This window comes from Cydia strobilella, chromosome 17 (assembly GCF_947568885.1).
Source record: "Cydia strobilella chromosome 17, ilCydStro3.1, whole genome shotgun sequence".
Classification (NCBI taxonomy): Eukaryota; Metazoa; Arthropoda; class Insecta; order Lepidoptera; family Tortricidae; genus Cydia; species Cydia strobilella.
This window is the reverse complement of record NC_086057.1, coordinates 6,471,445-6,487,184: the sequence shown is the minus strand read 5'-3', so window position 1 is coordinate 6,487,184 and position 15,740 is coordinate 6,471,445. Positions and strand designations below refer to the sequence as shown.

General features: G+C 38.2%; 1 protein-coding gene across 1 annotated transcript; it reads left to right on the top strand.

Annotated features, from left to right (window-relative positions):
* Nucleotides 1-3,842: 3,842 nt before the first annotated feature.
* On the top strand, nucleotides 3,843-15,563 carry LOC134749080 (holotricin-3-like). The gene is made up of 5 exons (XM_063683986.1): nucleotides 3,843-3,937; nucleotides 9,489-9,637; nucleotides 10,705-10,883; nucleotides 13,128-13,244; nucleotides 15,403-15,563. The coding sequence occupies exons 1-5, from the start codon at nucleotides 3,926-3,928 to the stop codon at nucleotides 15,525-15,527; spliced, it is 582 nt and encodes a 193-aa protein (XP_063540056.1). The 5' UTR covers nucleotides 3,843-3,925; the 3' UTR covers nucleotides 15,528-15,563.
* Nucleotides 15,564-15,740: the final 177 nt, after the last annotated feature.

Sequence of the window (15,740 nt, the reverse complement as noted above, 5' to 3'; positions counted from 1 at the left end):
TCTAGTAGATAGTCGTAAATAGTTTTGTCGAAATTACTGTACAAAGAATGTTGTGACTAACATTGGTGATGGAAACGAAGCGTTATTGTTATGAAATATTTACTTATCGCCACTTGTACCACACTTGTCAAATTGTACTGGTAACCATGGTAACTCCGGGTTTAACCGGTTAACCCCGGGTTATTAAATGGTGCAAGTGACCCTTAGTGAATTAAGTATACGGGGCGTTTTTTCAACCATTAGCCAATTTTACTAGGTATTGCCTATTATAGAATCCTTCGCTTCGTTTAGGATTCAATTGTACGCCCTCGTCGTAAATATGTCATCTTGCTCCCTTGTGACACAATCTACCATTGTGTCCATCTAATTTCCTGGCTCTGAAAGTATTGCATTTTTTTTAGTACAGCACATTCTATACCTCCTTCTTCTTTTTATTTAGGCGCCTAATATCGGTCGGTCGGCTCAAAGTTAGTCTTCCATTTTCTCCGCTTACAATGTCTCCATCAGTTCTGGACGTCATGTGTACGTAATATTTTATTACACCGACCAATTGTCATTGTCCAAAGTCATGGAACTGAAAAAGCATTTTTAAAATATCGTTCGTTCTTATCGTATCGATATCGATCGTTCGTTATGCCGCTACGGTACGCTTGTATACTTAGGTACCAAAACGGTATAGAGCGAGGACGGAGAGAAAGAGATAAGCTAAAGGCAATTTCGTGCTGCAAAGCTCATTAAAGCTATAAACTTCTTATCATAACGGAAAATTAAACAAAAACAATACAAATTTAACGCGAGCATAATTACAAACCTCAATTTAGCGTCTAGAGGAGTTAGAGCGCTCATAAAGAGGTTTTACTACTACGCCATAAAATCACGTAGGCAGCGAGACCTTTAATGCAAAATCCGCTTATAAAGTGTAGGTCCTTGGGGGATTCCTCAAGTTCATTCTCTCTTTATGGGTGGTGATAATTTAAATTATAATGTTTGAGTTTTAGGTGCTTGAACGAAAGGTCATCGCCTTTTTATGCACATTTTATATGTAGAAATAAAATGGATCTAGAGATGTTGATCATGATATGATAATATATGATATCTCGAGGATTTTTAACTGGAGGTCGTGATTTCGATTTCGTGATACGCCTAGTCATAAGGATAATTGACGTGTTCAAATCAAACATAAAACTGCACTACCATTTCTCACTTGCTCAATGAAAAATGCAATGTTACTCTTAACTAACACGGAAACAGAAAATACAGTATTCATTTCACTCATTAGCCAACTGCTTTGGAAGATGTTTTCGCAGCAAAGTTTCAGAGACAATGTTTCCTTTACTCTGCGAAGCTAATGTTTATTCTTTAACTTTGTTAAATATACGAGTAACAATGAGCGAAACTGTTGGCAGAGGAAACAGAACGAGTGTTTCGCTTTTGAGATTCCATCACACTTAATTAAAAGGAACAGCAATTTGAAGCGGTTTTGAATTTAAATATTTGGGGACAAACCTACATATTGATCAACCTTGTGCGGAATTGTAAGGGATTTATATTTTTACTAGCTTTACGAACTACTTTAGAATACATACAGCCAGGAAAGCGCAATTATGAGAAGAAGAAAAAGGTGTGTAGATACCTAATTTTGAGGTTGAGTGTAGGTACCACTGACTGTGTTTCACTTATATATTACATATTAGCTAAGCCAGAAACGATTTCCTAGATTTAGAAGCCAATTCCAACGTACACTGGCATCAGAATGATATCTGAATGATGTCATTTAGCTATCGTGCGTCTCGACGCACAATACATGTACGGACAAGTACGAGCGAAATGCACGATAACTTCGAATCAGTCTGTTACAATATTTAACACCAATAAGAAAAATGCCGACAAGCGAAATGGAGCGACAGTCGAATTACCTACTCGTATATAAAATTTGGATTTAAATTCGAAAATCGATTTGACATTATTTTAAGTTGCTAGCTAGCACTATTACCTACATATATATATATATATATATATACATATATACACTACGAGTAATATCAAGGTGAGATTTTGGAAGTCGAATGCCTCTCAAGATTTCTATAAACTTATAAACCATGAAAATTGTATACCTATCGATACCTGAAGCCTGGAAAAATAAATGGGGTGCTGCAAATGTGGACTCGAGAGTTAGTAACCCAGCGCGTAGACTTGCCGGTTTTGACCTTCCTAGACAGCAATGGTGCCGTTTGAACAGACTGAGAACGGGACACGGCCGATGCAACAACCTCTTGCACAGGTGGGGATGGAAGGGCTCGGCCTTGTGTGAATGTGGTGAGGAGGACCAAACGATGGAACACATTATCCAGCGCTGTCCTCTGCATTCATACTCTGGACCACCGGAAGACCTGCTACATCTTACAACCCATGCAGCTGCATGGCTGAAGACACTGAATGTTGACATCTGATTTTATTATTATTTTATTGTTATTTTAATTGTTTGCCTATATGTATATTATGTACCTGCGCCATACGACTAAATAAAAAAATAACCCATCGATACGAATGATTCATCAACGATTTTTAGCACGCAGCAATTTCGATTTCTTTGTTTAACGAACTGCAAACAATGACATTATTATCTAAAATTATATAACGTTATTACCCAATTATGAATTCCATCCTTGTACTACCATTATCCTTGTCAGCTATGGCCCGACGCGCGCGCGCCTTCCGCGTGTTTGTTTTCTATTCAAATGATACAAGTACCTAAGTCATATTAGTCCTTACTATTCCCATAGAATAAGGTACGAAGAATACTTCAAAGTGTTATTTTTATACCATTTAGATGCAGGTGGCAATGAAGTGTATGGGCTGTCTGGGGATGACAATGATGATGATGGGCAGTTAAACGACGCTGATAAACACCACCCGCGACGGATGGCGTGCCGTGACGTCACGACAGGCGACTGACACGGCAGCCCGCCGCGGCCCGCGGGTGCGGGTTCCTGAGGGCTTACCGCGAAAACCGAAATTCGCAAATTGCGGGGATCTTTCTCTTTTACTCCAATATAGCCGTAATTCGAGTGACAAGAGAAAATCAGCAGTCTCGCTGAGTCTCATCCATTTTACTGCACAAATATTTGTAAATTCTACCTGATTTTTATTGTACTTGCATCTCATTATTTTTGTGTTGGTAAATTATAAATATCTTTTTCTTTTTGTATGAGCCTAAGAGGAGTTTTCAATTTAATGACATAAATTGAATTATGATAAGCTCTTTAATTGAATTATGATAATCCTCAAATCCTGACAGAGTAATTAGTAATAACAACAACAAAAAATTACCCATGTAGGTACCTACTTCCCCAATACAATACAGGCCTCATAGCATTAAGTCCGCCTTTTGTACGATTGTATTTTCTTTTGTGCAATAAAGATTAAATAAATAAATAAATACAATTATTCTTTGCAAATAAATACTTACTTACCATGTAAGTTATGCGACTTATGCGACATTAAGAAGAATATTATCAGCTTTCAGTAGATAGCCTCAATTCAGATTTATGAGCTACAAATGCTACGACGTTGCTACTCATTAACAGACATGATAACAGCTAAGCGCAAAAACCATGTCACATCTTTAGCATCTCAATAAACAGCCTATAAACAATGTAATCCCAATAATACGAAATAATTACCGACTTCCGAAACGCGCGATCACATTTCCTCAATTACTGAGGACAATTTCTAATTGGGAATCAATACATGTCATAACAAGTCGATGAACCAAACAACAATGAGATTATTTCAATAATTACAATAATTATGAGCGCAAAAACCTCTGCTGCTCCGACGGTATGATATAAAGACCCGAGATGCGTGGAGACACATCAAAGCAGTGATACAGAACGAAGCGTGCGGATTACTGTTGCGATTTAACATGAATTATTTGGTGAGGTTATTTTTATATTTGTTATTAAAATATGAATATTAAAGTGCAGTGCAAAGTGAAAACATGAATAATAAGGGTATTCAAATTTCGAGTATGCAAAAACAATCCGTCCGGGTTGTATTGATCAGACTTAAATAAGAACCTAAAAATAATATTACTGTAAAAAAATCGTGATGGTTTATTAAACGAGCAATTCTTGCGTATATATATATATATATATATATATATATATATATATATATATATATATATTTCGGGGATATCGGAAACGGCTCTAACGATTTCGATGAAACTTGCTATACGGGGGTTTTCGGGGGCGAAAAATCGATCTAGCTAGGTCTTATATCTGGGAAAACGCGCATTTTTGAGTTTTTATATGTTTTCTCCCAGATATTATTGTATAAATAAGAGACAGTGTTCACCGCCACCTTGTTTTGTTTAGCGACATATTTTTAGAATATCAGGAACATTTGTATGGTAACTTATATTCCAATATAGTCTTGTAAACTACGTGATAATTAGTCATAAATCGATTAGCTTGGATTATCAATCCCACGCCTTGTTGGATTTGTGTAACTGGACAATCTCTCTGTTTAACAGCATTGATAGAGACGATTGTGTCACTATCTATTAATGGGTTTTGAGATTAGTCTTCACGCATGGCCAAAATCAATAAATCAATCAATACATATAATAAAGCGGAAGAGGGTCGAAAGTCTGTACATGGAAGATATTCGAAAAAAAAAATTGGCTGGGGATACTTAGAATCGATAACAGAACACGTTCCAACAGTTTTCAGAATTTTTGTCTGTTTGTCTGTTTATCTGTTTGTCTGTTTATTTGACCGCGCATAAAATGAAAACGGCTGAAAGGATTTTGATGCAAACTTTACTAATCTGTCGAAAAAATCCACGGCCAGGTTATAGGCTATAAAAATTTGAGAAATTTCACCCCTGAGGGGGTTAAAAAGGGGATGAAAGTTTGTATGGGGTTCAAGATTTATTTTAAGCTAGCAATTTGAAACTTCGTAAAAAGATATATTATTGAATTACAAGAAAATTAATTTCAAAGTTTTTGAAAATTCATTCCCTAAGGAGGTGAAATTGAGGTTGAAAGTTTGTATGGAGATCAATTTTTTTTTCGAGTGCGTTACTTGAAACTATGTATATGGGCATATTATTATAATACAGAAAAAGTGATTACAGCGTTTTCAAAAATTCGTCCCATAACGGGGTTAAACGGGGGTTGAAAGTTTGAATTTGTATTGTATTGGACAAATGCTTTAAAACTTCTTAGGAGGCATAATAGACGATTACAAAAAAAATAAAATCAACGTTTTTGGAAATTTAACCCCTCAGGGGATTGAAAAGGGGATGTAAGTTTGTCTTGGGGTGCAAATTTTATTATAAGCTAGGAACTTGAAACTTTGCTAAAAGGTATTATATTAAAAATCAAGAAAACCGCTTTCAGCGCTTTTAAAAATTCATCCCTTAAGGTGGTAAAAAAGGGGTTGAAAGTTTGTATGGTGGTCAAACATTTTTTGAGTGCGGAACTTGAATATTTATATAAAGGCACAACGACGACTGGTCACCACAAAAGTACCCAATACCCTACTCAGAAGCCGAAGGGCTTCTTGCTGCAGAGGAAATAATGGGGCCGCCTCAACAGAATCCGCACAGGTCATGGCAGGTGAATTATATGCAAATGGGGATGGAAAGAGAGCCCGTTGTATGACTGCGGCCTTGAAGACCAAACTACCCAGCACATTGTTGAACGATGCCAAAATAGACATTTTCAAGGCAACCCGGAGGACCTCTATACCTACCAATTGGACACCTGACCAAAGAATATAATACTCACTAGGAGAAGAACGATAACTCCATTCAAAAAAATGTCCCTTTCAAAAGTTATTTTATACGGGAACACCCAAATATTCCGAAATACGTTTTTCCGATTTTTATAACCACGATGGAATAAAATCACGGATGTGCTATTTCCGAAAACTTAAAATCCGATTGTCATTTTGACCGAAAGCTTAAAGTTCCGATTATACACTTTCCGAAAATATTTTTTTCCGAATTCTTAAATTCCGAAAAATCATTGTCCGATCGGAAGTAAAATAATTCGGTATTCAGAAATTCGGTCTTTGTAAGGTCGGAAAAATGAAATTAGTGATATTCAAATAAAGACTCACGTTTTAGTAATTCGGTATTCAGAAATTCGGTTTTTTGTAAGGTCAAAAAAATTCAATCCGTAATATTCAAATGAAAACTCACGTTTTAGTAATTATTACGGGTGCCTGTCGTGCCGCATCATGTTAAATTCAGCATAAAATATTTTTGGCATTAAAATTCGGCATCAATAAATTAGGCAGAACTGCGACCCCGCGAACCCGAACTGTTGCCAGAAGTGGGTTAGGTTAGGTTAGAACTGCAACCTCCAAGAGAACGAACTGTTGCCAGAAGTGGGTTAGGTTAGGTTAGGTTAGAACTGCGACCCCAAGAAAACGAACCGTTGCCAGAAAAGTGGATTAGGTTAGGTTAGAACTGCGACCCTCAAGAAAACGAACTTTAACAATATATTCGGAATATCGTTATAGGAATCACGTCAATTCGGAATAAGGGCAATTCAGAATTCGTGATTTTAAAAATCGTAAATGTTAAATTCGGCGTTTGTCACTGTCGGAATTGTTATAATCGGGATATGTGGTTCGGAATTTAAAATTTCGGAATAATGGCAATTCGGAATTCGTGATTTCAAATCAATCAATCAATCAATCAATCAATCAATTATTTATTGCAAGAACATAGTATTACATAAGTAGATAAACATTTAAAAGAAGCGTGTCTTATGTTCTACCAAACAGAAGGCATGCAATATTTACAATATTTATTTACATGTACAATTAGAGACTAACAATGTATACACTACCACCAAAAATCGTTATCGTAATCGTACCTAATGCCGAATTAATTTATGATATCAAAATGATACCATTCCGAAATAAAAACCCAAAAAATATGAAAAAAAAAAATTAAGTTCCGCCTCCAGGGGAGAGGGAGAGAAATTAGGGGTGAATTAGCCGCTTACTGACACAGACCGAATTCCAGGCGGGCGGAGCCGCGGGCACAGCTAGTCACAAATAGTTCGCGAATTTAAAATTGTACTAATAAACTTATATCAAACTTACAAATCATTTAGTTTTACACGAATTGATTATTATAAAGTATTTGCAACTAGTAAGTAGGTAACCTGTGACTAGCATGCTTTTTATGATCACTTTTTTTAAAGACTTGTACAAGTAAGTTGTAAGTAACTCAGTTTTTCATTAAGTAATTAACTCAGTTGCTATGAAGTAGGTGGTATTTTAGTGATAGCTGTTGGTAGTCAATATCATTTGAAGCACATATTACACGCAGGACATATAATAATCATAAAAGAGCCGATTTTTATTGTTGTCGTTTATTTTTCGATTGATTTGTATAAAATTTGGCTGGGTTGAACAGCTCCTCATTCGGGGAAGAATTGACATGTAATTTTGGTAACTTTTAGGGTTCCGTACCCAAAGGGTAAAAACGGAACCCTATTATTAAGACTCCGCTGTCCGTCCGTCTGTCCGTCTGTCACCAGGCTGTATCTCATGAACCGTGATAGCTAGACAGTTGGAATTTTCACATATGATGTATTTCTGTTGCTGCTATAACAACAAATACTAGAAACAGAATAAAATAAATATTTAAGTGGGGCTCCCATACAACAAACGTGATTTTTTTGCCGTTTTTTTTTGCGAAATGGAACCCTTGGTGCGCGAGTCCGACTCGCACTTGGCAGGGTTTTTTATTTATATTTAATTTAATCTAAATGTACCTATTGTTATTTAATGTAATCTATTGTAATATATTATTGTGTTGTTTGTTATAATTATAATTTATGGTCCTAATTGGTCGAAATAAGGTATGTGTAGAATAGGGAACTCTATCTATCCACCAAATTTTATCAAAATGTGACGAAAAATAAATCGTCAACAAAATAAAAATCGGCCCATGATCATTATATGCCTGTGCGTTAACCCTTAAATGCATAATGATGTATATATGCATCGTATATTTGATGGTCCGTGGCTCAAAATGCAGCTATCCAAAATATTATTCCCTCAATCTATACAACATGACACATCTATTTCAATTTATTAAAAAGTTATACAAAAAATCATGCATTTAAGGGTTAAACCGTTATGGCTCCTCTACACGATCGCCCAACGTTGGCCAATCTAAGGGACGCATTTATAGTGATATTGCTATCTCATTCCACCGCATAGCATTGGCCTACGTTGGACGATCGTGTAGAGGAGCCATTAAACATACTCTTGATTTACACCCAATCGCGCTACAATACTCCTAAAGAGCACAAAGAAGCATTTAAGCGATAATGCCGAGTTACTAGCGTTAAATTATGATTTTCACACCATTAAATTACACTGCGCTTGCAAGCAGCCCACAAGCGGGCCCGGGCATGACGCCTATCTCAACCTACAATATTCACGAAACATTTTCCGACCGCCTCACAGTTTGTTTCTAATATTGAGTCAGACCAAGCTAACACTTCACTGACTTCACAAGTACATAGTGTGGAAATACCACTATACTACAAGTCAAATTATGAAATATGACATTTACGGTAAAATGAAATGCAGGGAAGACTTTAATCTTCCAGTTCTAAATTTTTGACGCAGGATTAGTCGTTATAGTCGTTTTAAAGCTATCAAAATAACCCCATTTTTCTAGTCATCATAAATTTGTGCGGTAAACGTGCAAGTTTTAGTTAAGATTAGAAGGAACCTACCTACTTTGACCTTGAGTTTTGTAACCTTGGGATTAGTTTTATACTGGTTTCATCGTAGTGTTGCGCTTGTCTTGTGAATAACGTTCCTTATCGCCTCCGTTTGCCATATTTTTGGTGGCTGCGACCCGATCAACGGAGCACCGTAAGCAAATACTTATTGTTATCCATTCGGTATTTTTGCATAGCAATTGAATTCAAAAGAAATGATAGGTACCTGTAGGCTATCGGGCCGATGATGATGAATAAAAACGCGTCAAACTTTCACTGTTCAGTAGGTATATAATACAATTAGATATTAAGCACACGAGAAAAACACAGAATAAGTATTGCAAAATGTACATTCGTTGCTCATTGACAGCACAGAACCAGAAAATAACTATACATATTAAACAAAAGACGCGCGCTGACAGCGGCATCCGTGCCGGCCAGGTTGCCAGCACGCGCGCAGCTGCAGCAGTCGCAGCTCAAAGGTTGCCTGACTGCAGAGCTATTTCCTACGCTACCTAACCAGGGACTATTAGATAGTGCAAACATAGCTTTATGCGTGCTAAAATACACGCAAAAAAATCTTACTACTGAATTCTTCAACAGTGGAGTATGATCCATTTTTTATTTCAGGACCTACCTATTCGATTTTATAAGAAAAAAAAAACAATAAATGTTTTTTTTTTGTTTTCGTTAAAGCATAACGATTTTCATTTCATTTCAGAACATAATTTTAATATCATGCTCGCTGGCCGTAGCAGTGACGCAGAGGCTAGAAGATAACAACACGGATGGACAGAGACGGAGCACCGGTGGCTACGGTCTGCTGAGACCCGGTTACGGCAACCCTGGCTACGGCGGTGGATATAATAAGTTTGTAATTTGTTAATTACTGTTACAGTCGGCAGCAGAAGTAGGTAAGCGAGTGAATTGTTCGAAATGACCTGCATACGCTGATTTTTGTAAAAACAATAAAGTTCTGTTCAGCTTATATTGAACACCTCGCCCGCATAGCATCTTCTGCTGCTGACTATACAAGATGCTAAAACGAATGGATAAAGACGGTTCACCGGCGGCTCGAGTCTGCTGAAACCCGGATACGGCAACCCTGGCTACGACGGTGGATATAAAAGGTTTGTCATTTCCGGTACCGGTGGCTGCGGCGGTCTGCTATACCCATTATCCACTGCCATAGCAAGTGGAACTACTGTCGAAGTAATCCTACTTGTCACGAGCAGTGGATAATTGATAAAACAGATTGGTAGTATATGGCTTAGTAACGGTCTACCAAGCCGGCCATGTTATGAGTCCCCGGCAAGCTCGTTTCTCCATACAAACATAGTAATGCTCTCATATTAAAACGACTACGACGAGCTAGATTGCATTGAAACTTTGTACTTACAATAGGATAAGGTATATCTAGGTCTGTAATTGGTTTACGTAGCTTCAGATACCATGGTAAAAAAAATACAGGGAATTTAAGTTTTTCATACAAAACTTGTTTTTGCTCTATTTCGTTTGTTTTATATACTAGAGCTATATAAACTAATTACAGAACTAGATATACCTAATGTCATTGTATGTGCAAAGTTTCATTACAATCCAACATGTAGTTTTAAAATGAGAACGAAACTCCGTTTGTATGGGAAGGTGAAATTCGGCCGAGCTTGCCGGGGACTCTTAATCTGACTCCTGTCCTTTTTATAACCCGCCTTGGGCTTTGTGTAGATTATTTAACGATAGGTATCTTTAACAATCCGCTCAATAAGGGTCGGTTGCACCAACTCTTTGTCGTCGTTAAAGAGTTTGCTAAATTGTATTGTATGGAAAGTTTCATAGTAAACCGCCGCGGCGCGCCAGGTGTCGTTGATCAGTCTGTCAAGTGCGGATGGTGCAACTGGCACTAAGTCATTTAATTTTTATTCTTTATTGCTTTACAGCGGCTACGGCGGTGGTTACGGAGGTGGCTACGGCAGTGGTTACGGCGGCGGAAACGGCGGCGGCTACGGAGGAGGATATCAACCCGGCTACGGCGGTTACCAACCCGGTTATGGCCAAGGAGGATACCCCGGTAGTTACCCTGGCGGCGGTTATGCGGGTAACCAAGGAGGATTTGGAGGTGAGAACATTATACAGACTGGGTTATTATTGTTTTTTTTGTAAGTACTTATCGCACGAATAGCTTATCCTATCAGCTTATACTTTTTCTTGTATGTTATTGTCACCGCTTACCACTCTGCTTTAAAAAAGATTTCCTTGGGTAAATCTGACAAAAATCCTTTATTTAACATAAAAAATAAAGATTAAAGCGCGAATTTCAGCAAAAGAAGGTACGAAGTAAGTATGTGTCCTATCGTATTTATTTTTCTGCTATTTCCGTGAAATGATATTTGATACAGTAAGCAAATTAAACAAAAGATACATGAGTAAATAGATAAGACGATAATCCACTAAGATATTTCCTATACCTACAGGAAGTGTAATAATTGGATCGAAATGAATAAATCACAAATACTACCTGTTAAAGTTGTCCTTAGGATGTCCAATTAGGATTCATCCTATTTCCAGCCAGGTTAGACTAATGGATTAATGTCTGCAGGTGGATATCCTGGGTATCCCGGTGCTGGGTACCCGGGACCCGGGTATCCAGGATACGGCGGGTACTCCGGTTTCGGAGGTTTGTACATACATATGTGTACTTACTCATGATCACATTAACTATAAACAAACCGAGGGAATAGTAAATTAATGGAAAGAGTCGATCATTTAAATTCACAGTAACCCTTTACTTTCGTTGATTTATTTCAATCGGAAGCGTTGTTGGTACGCTAAGGCATGCTTCCAATCGGAGAAGATTTACTCAATCCGCAGCTTATACCAAGATTTTGGACTGTTTTAATTAGGTATATGAATACACTTACCTAACTCCTCTGGCGCAGCGACCCAAAGTGTGTCTTGTGGCCTCCAACACGACTGCTCTCCACTGATCCCGGTCCTGTGCAGTTTCTCGCCAGTCCTTAACCTGGAGCTCGCGCAGATCCGCGTGATCCGCGTCCACCACATCCGCCCATCTATAACTAGGCTGACCGGCCGGGCGGCGTGCAGTCGCTCTAGATGAAATATCACTAGACACACACGTCTTGCTTTTCGGTAAAAGAAGCTTTTATTTAAAAATGCTTGTTGCTAGGCCTATTTGAATAAAGAATATTTTGACTTTGACTAACCCCGAGTTAGTGGCTAACCCTGTTTGACGCAAGTGGCCCTTAATGAGTTAAGTGTTAATTTACCATGTATTTTTAGGCAATTCATCAACACCAGAGTATTTATTTGCAACCCAAATGCTCAATACTCATTCCAGATAGATTTACTAGACCAAGTCCCAACTTTCGTTTTCCTCCAGCGTTAGTCATGCATGACACATTCTTTGTTCTACTGACAGTCCATGCTTCACTGAATTTACCGACTTACACGCCCTGACTCCCTGAGGGCAAATTCAGACACATAAAATAAAATATCAATTTAATTACTATATCTCCTAGCTCACATGCAGGTACCTAAGAGTCACACAAACCTAACTGCCGCCATACAATCTAATTTACGTTCTCATTTGAAAACGACATTGAAATTTGACATGAACATTCAAGTAACATATTTATATGTCTGGTTTTCGTTATTCTTATCCCATCTGACTATAAAAAAAATATTACTTATTTAGTTCATCGTGCTTGCTTCTTCTTCAACCGGAAACAACTGGCGCGCGTAAATAATGCATATTCGATATAATTTTGATACGTCAAATCGACATTTGAGAATAACATCAACCCCGCGGTTGATAAAACGTAGCTACATCGCGTTTTAGTACTCATGAAAATTCTACCTATGCTTTATCTCGTGAAAATCCTGACTTCTGGACTAGAAATTTACTAGCATTTTTATTACAAGGTCAGTAAACACGTAATGTTCATAAAATGTTATTAAAACAAAGGAATTGCGGTCATAAACATAAAACGCAAACTTATTTGTTAAGATGCTTGAAATAGCTTACCTACTTTGTCCGTTGTTTAATTATTTGCGCAATTCTATTTTTTTTAACAGATCGGATGTATTGGTTCACCGAAGGTAAATCTTGTAAAATGTATTCTAAAAACGGATCGAAAATAAACTCTTGGAATGGCGTAGCCAGCCAGTGAACTAGGGGGGGGGGTGCAAGTTGATATCGCTGGAGGCCTAGGGGAGAGCAGAGGCCGCAGAGGGGTATACATTATATGTAAAATTTGGGCCCCCTGCTCTTACCTGCCTACGCACACGGGAATGATGTTTTTCTATTTTTGTTTTGTATTATACTTCAATGTACATTTTTTAGGGTACCGTCCAAACTACCGGCCAAACTATTCCCCCAATAACTACGGCTACCCGGGGTACAACCAGTGGAGGCCTAGCTACAACCAATACAGACCGGGCTACGACCGACAATATCCCGGTAATGTATAAGTCAGCTTTATATCATATAATCCGGGAACTACCGGCTGAACCCGCTGAACTACCCTCTCAGCATCCTTGGGGCCCGGGCTACAACCAGTGGAGGCCTAGCTACAACCAATACAGACCGAGCTTCGACCACCAATATACCGGTAATGTATAAATTAGCTTTATATCATATAATCCAAGAACTACCGGCTGAACTACCCTCTCGGCATCCTTGGGGCCCGGGCTACAACCAGCGGAGGCCCAGCTACAACCAATACCGACCGAGCTTCGACCGACAATATCCGTAATGTTAAACAAACCAAACAGACGACCGGGGTCGTAAAACTTCTCATTCACACTCGCGTGGTCGTAGGTAGGGTGAGAGAGATAGTGATATGACCCCGGTTGTCAGTTTGGTTTACTTCTACTATAGGGGTACCCGGGCCTATAACCAAACCGGTTATATTGTTAGTGACATTATTCCTGTTTTTGAACACAGAATATTTACAAAACAGGAATAACTAAATAAAAACTAAATTAGCATTAAATACAACTACTTGGTACTTATTTTGGTAAAAATATATCATAAGTAGGTAGTAGTTTGGTTGCAAAAAACGCAAGCGCCGTGTATGCCACCTACTGAGAAAATTGAATTCGTCCAAGTAGTAAGTACTTATTTATAATCCATCTATAGTTGTTCAAGCAAATCTTGTAAGTAGAAAACGGCGCGAAATTCAAAATTTCTATGGGACGATAACCCTTCCCGCTTAATTTTAGGGTTCTGTACCTCAAAAGGAAAAAACGAAACCCTTATAGGATCACTCGTGCTTCTGTCTGTCTGTCTGTCTGTCCGTCTGTCACAGCCTTTTTCCACCGAAACTACTGGACCAATTAAGTTGAAATTTGGTACACATATGTAAGTTTGTGACCCAAAGATGGACATGTAACGTAAACAAATTAATTTTACCCACGGGGGCCACTTTTGGGGGGTAAATGAGAAAATTAAAAAATAAAGTTTGTCAAACTATATCGTGTTACATATCAAATGAAAGAGCTCATTGTGAGAATCTTAAATATATTTTTTTTATAATTGTAAGATAAATAGTTTAGAAGTTATTCAAGAAAATAGGCAAAAAATGACCATTCCCCTTTATCTCCGAAACTACTGGGTCAAACATTTTGAAAAAAATACACAAAATAGATCTTTACCTATAGACAGGGACCGGCCCGCTATCCCTTATCGGGGTTTTATAAGGGTATTGCATAAGGCTTAACTCACCATACCCTTTGCCAGACGAAACCCTTTGTTTTGGTTTTAAAAACCCTTATATAAAGCTACCACATTTGAGTAATCGGTAGCCCAAATACCCTTACAAAACCCTTATCATCCGCTCACCAACACCTTGCATATTGCTTATAAGGGTTAGCCTTATAAAGGGCTTCCCTTTTAGCATATAAGCGTGCTAATTTAAGTCGTCTACCTTGTTCATAAAGCACACATTACTTCGAATCCGAGCGATCGTCGGCGGCGACGGCGGCGTTCTTTGACTAGGCACGTATTTTCTTTCCTTTTCATACACTACCGTAGATATATACTAATCCTGTCTCATTCACGCAAAGGGAAACCTTTATAAAAAGCGCTTAAAGATAAGAGTAACCCTTATTAAGAGCTAGCCTTATTTTTGGTTAGCTTTTCGGTAAGGGTTAGTCAAAGGTAAGGGTATGAATGGGCTTGCAGTTCAAAAGGGAAAGTCTTTCAATGTGTTAGCCGTGTTTAAGTGTCGCCCATTGAAAGGGTTTTATCGCGGAAAGGGTTGTCCGGTCCCTGCCTATAGATCACCGGAAAACCTATTAGAAATGTGCAGTCAAGCGTGAGTCGGACTTAATTACTTAGTTTTTGAACCGACCCCTACTGGTTTTTTTAAAGACATTTCACATAAAAAATACATTGTTTAAATTGTGTTATGTACGGAACCCTTGGAACGCGAGTCCGACTCGCACTTGGCCGGTTTTTTTTTAATTTGCCGCCTTTTTCTACTGACAAGATTTGCTTGACCAACTATAGTTGAGAATATTTCCGAGTAGGAAATAAATACACTGTTAATGTTGTTACATTTTCATGGGCCACACTCATCTTACTTCTATACTACAATATTCTGCCTTCTCCACAGGTAACACTGGAAATTATCCCGGAGGAGTCGGTGGCTACGACGGTTTCAACGACAACTTCAGGCTGGTGGGAAGGAAGGTGGGCGAGGACAAGAAGACCAGCTCCGAAGAGAAATTCACGGTGTAATCTCACTCATTTTGTTGTTCATTAAATTATTTTTTATATACACGTTTTTTTTTCTTTACATTTAACCCTTTGAACTCATTGTGAAGGAATGCACGAAGATTAATACCGGGCTGTAGCCGGGTGCGCCAGTTGAGCGGTCAAAAGCTTAAAAGGCTAGGCAGTGCAAATTTCATATTGAGATAGACGCGTGATATTATGGCCATAGATTAGTAT

What these genes read in the sequence shown, in the direction of transcription:
- LOC134749080 (XM_063683986.1), top strand. An exon ending in TAACCAAGGAGGATTTGGAG is followed by an intron (nt 10,884 to 13,127) that starts GTGAGAACATTA and finishes TACATTTTTTAG; the next exon opens with GGTACCGTCCAAACTACCGG. An exon ending in CTACGACCGACAATATCCCG is followed by an intron (nt 13,245 to 15,402) that starts GTAATGTATAAG and finishes CCTTCTCCACAG; the next exon opens with GTAACACTGGAAATTATCCC.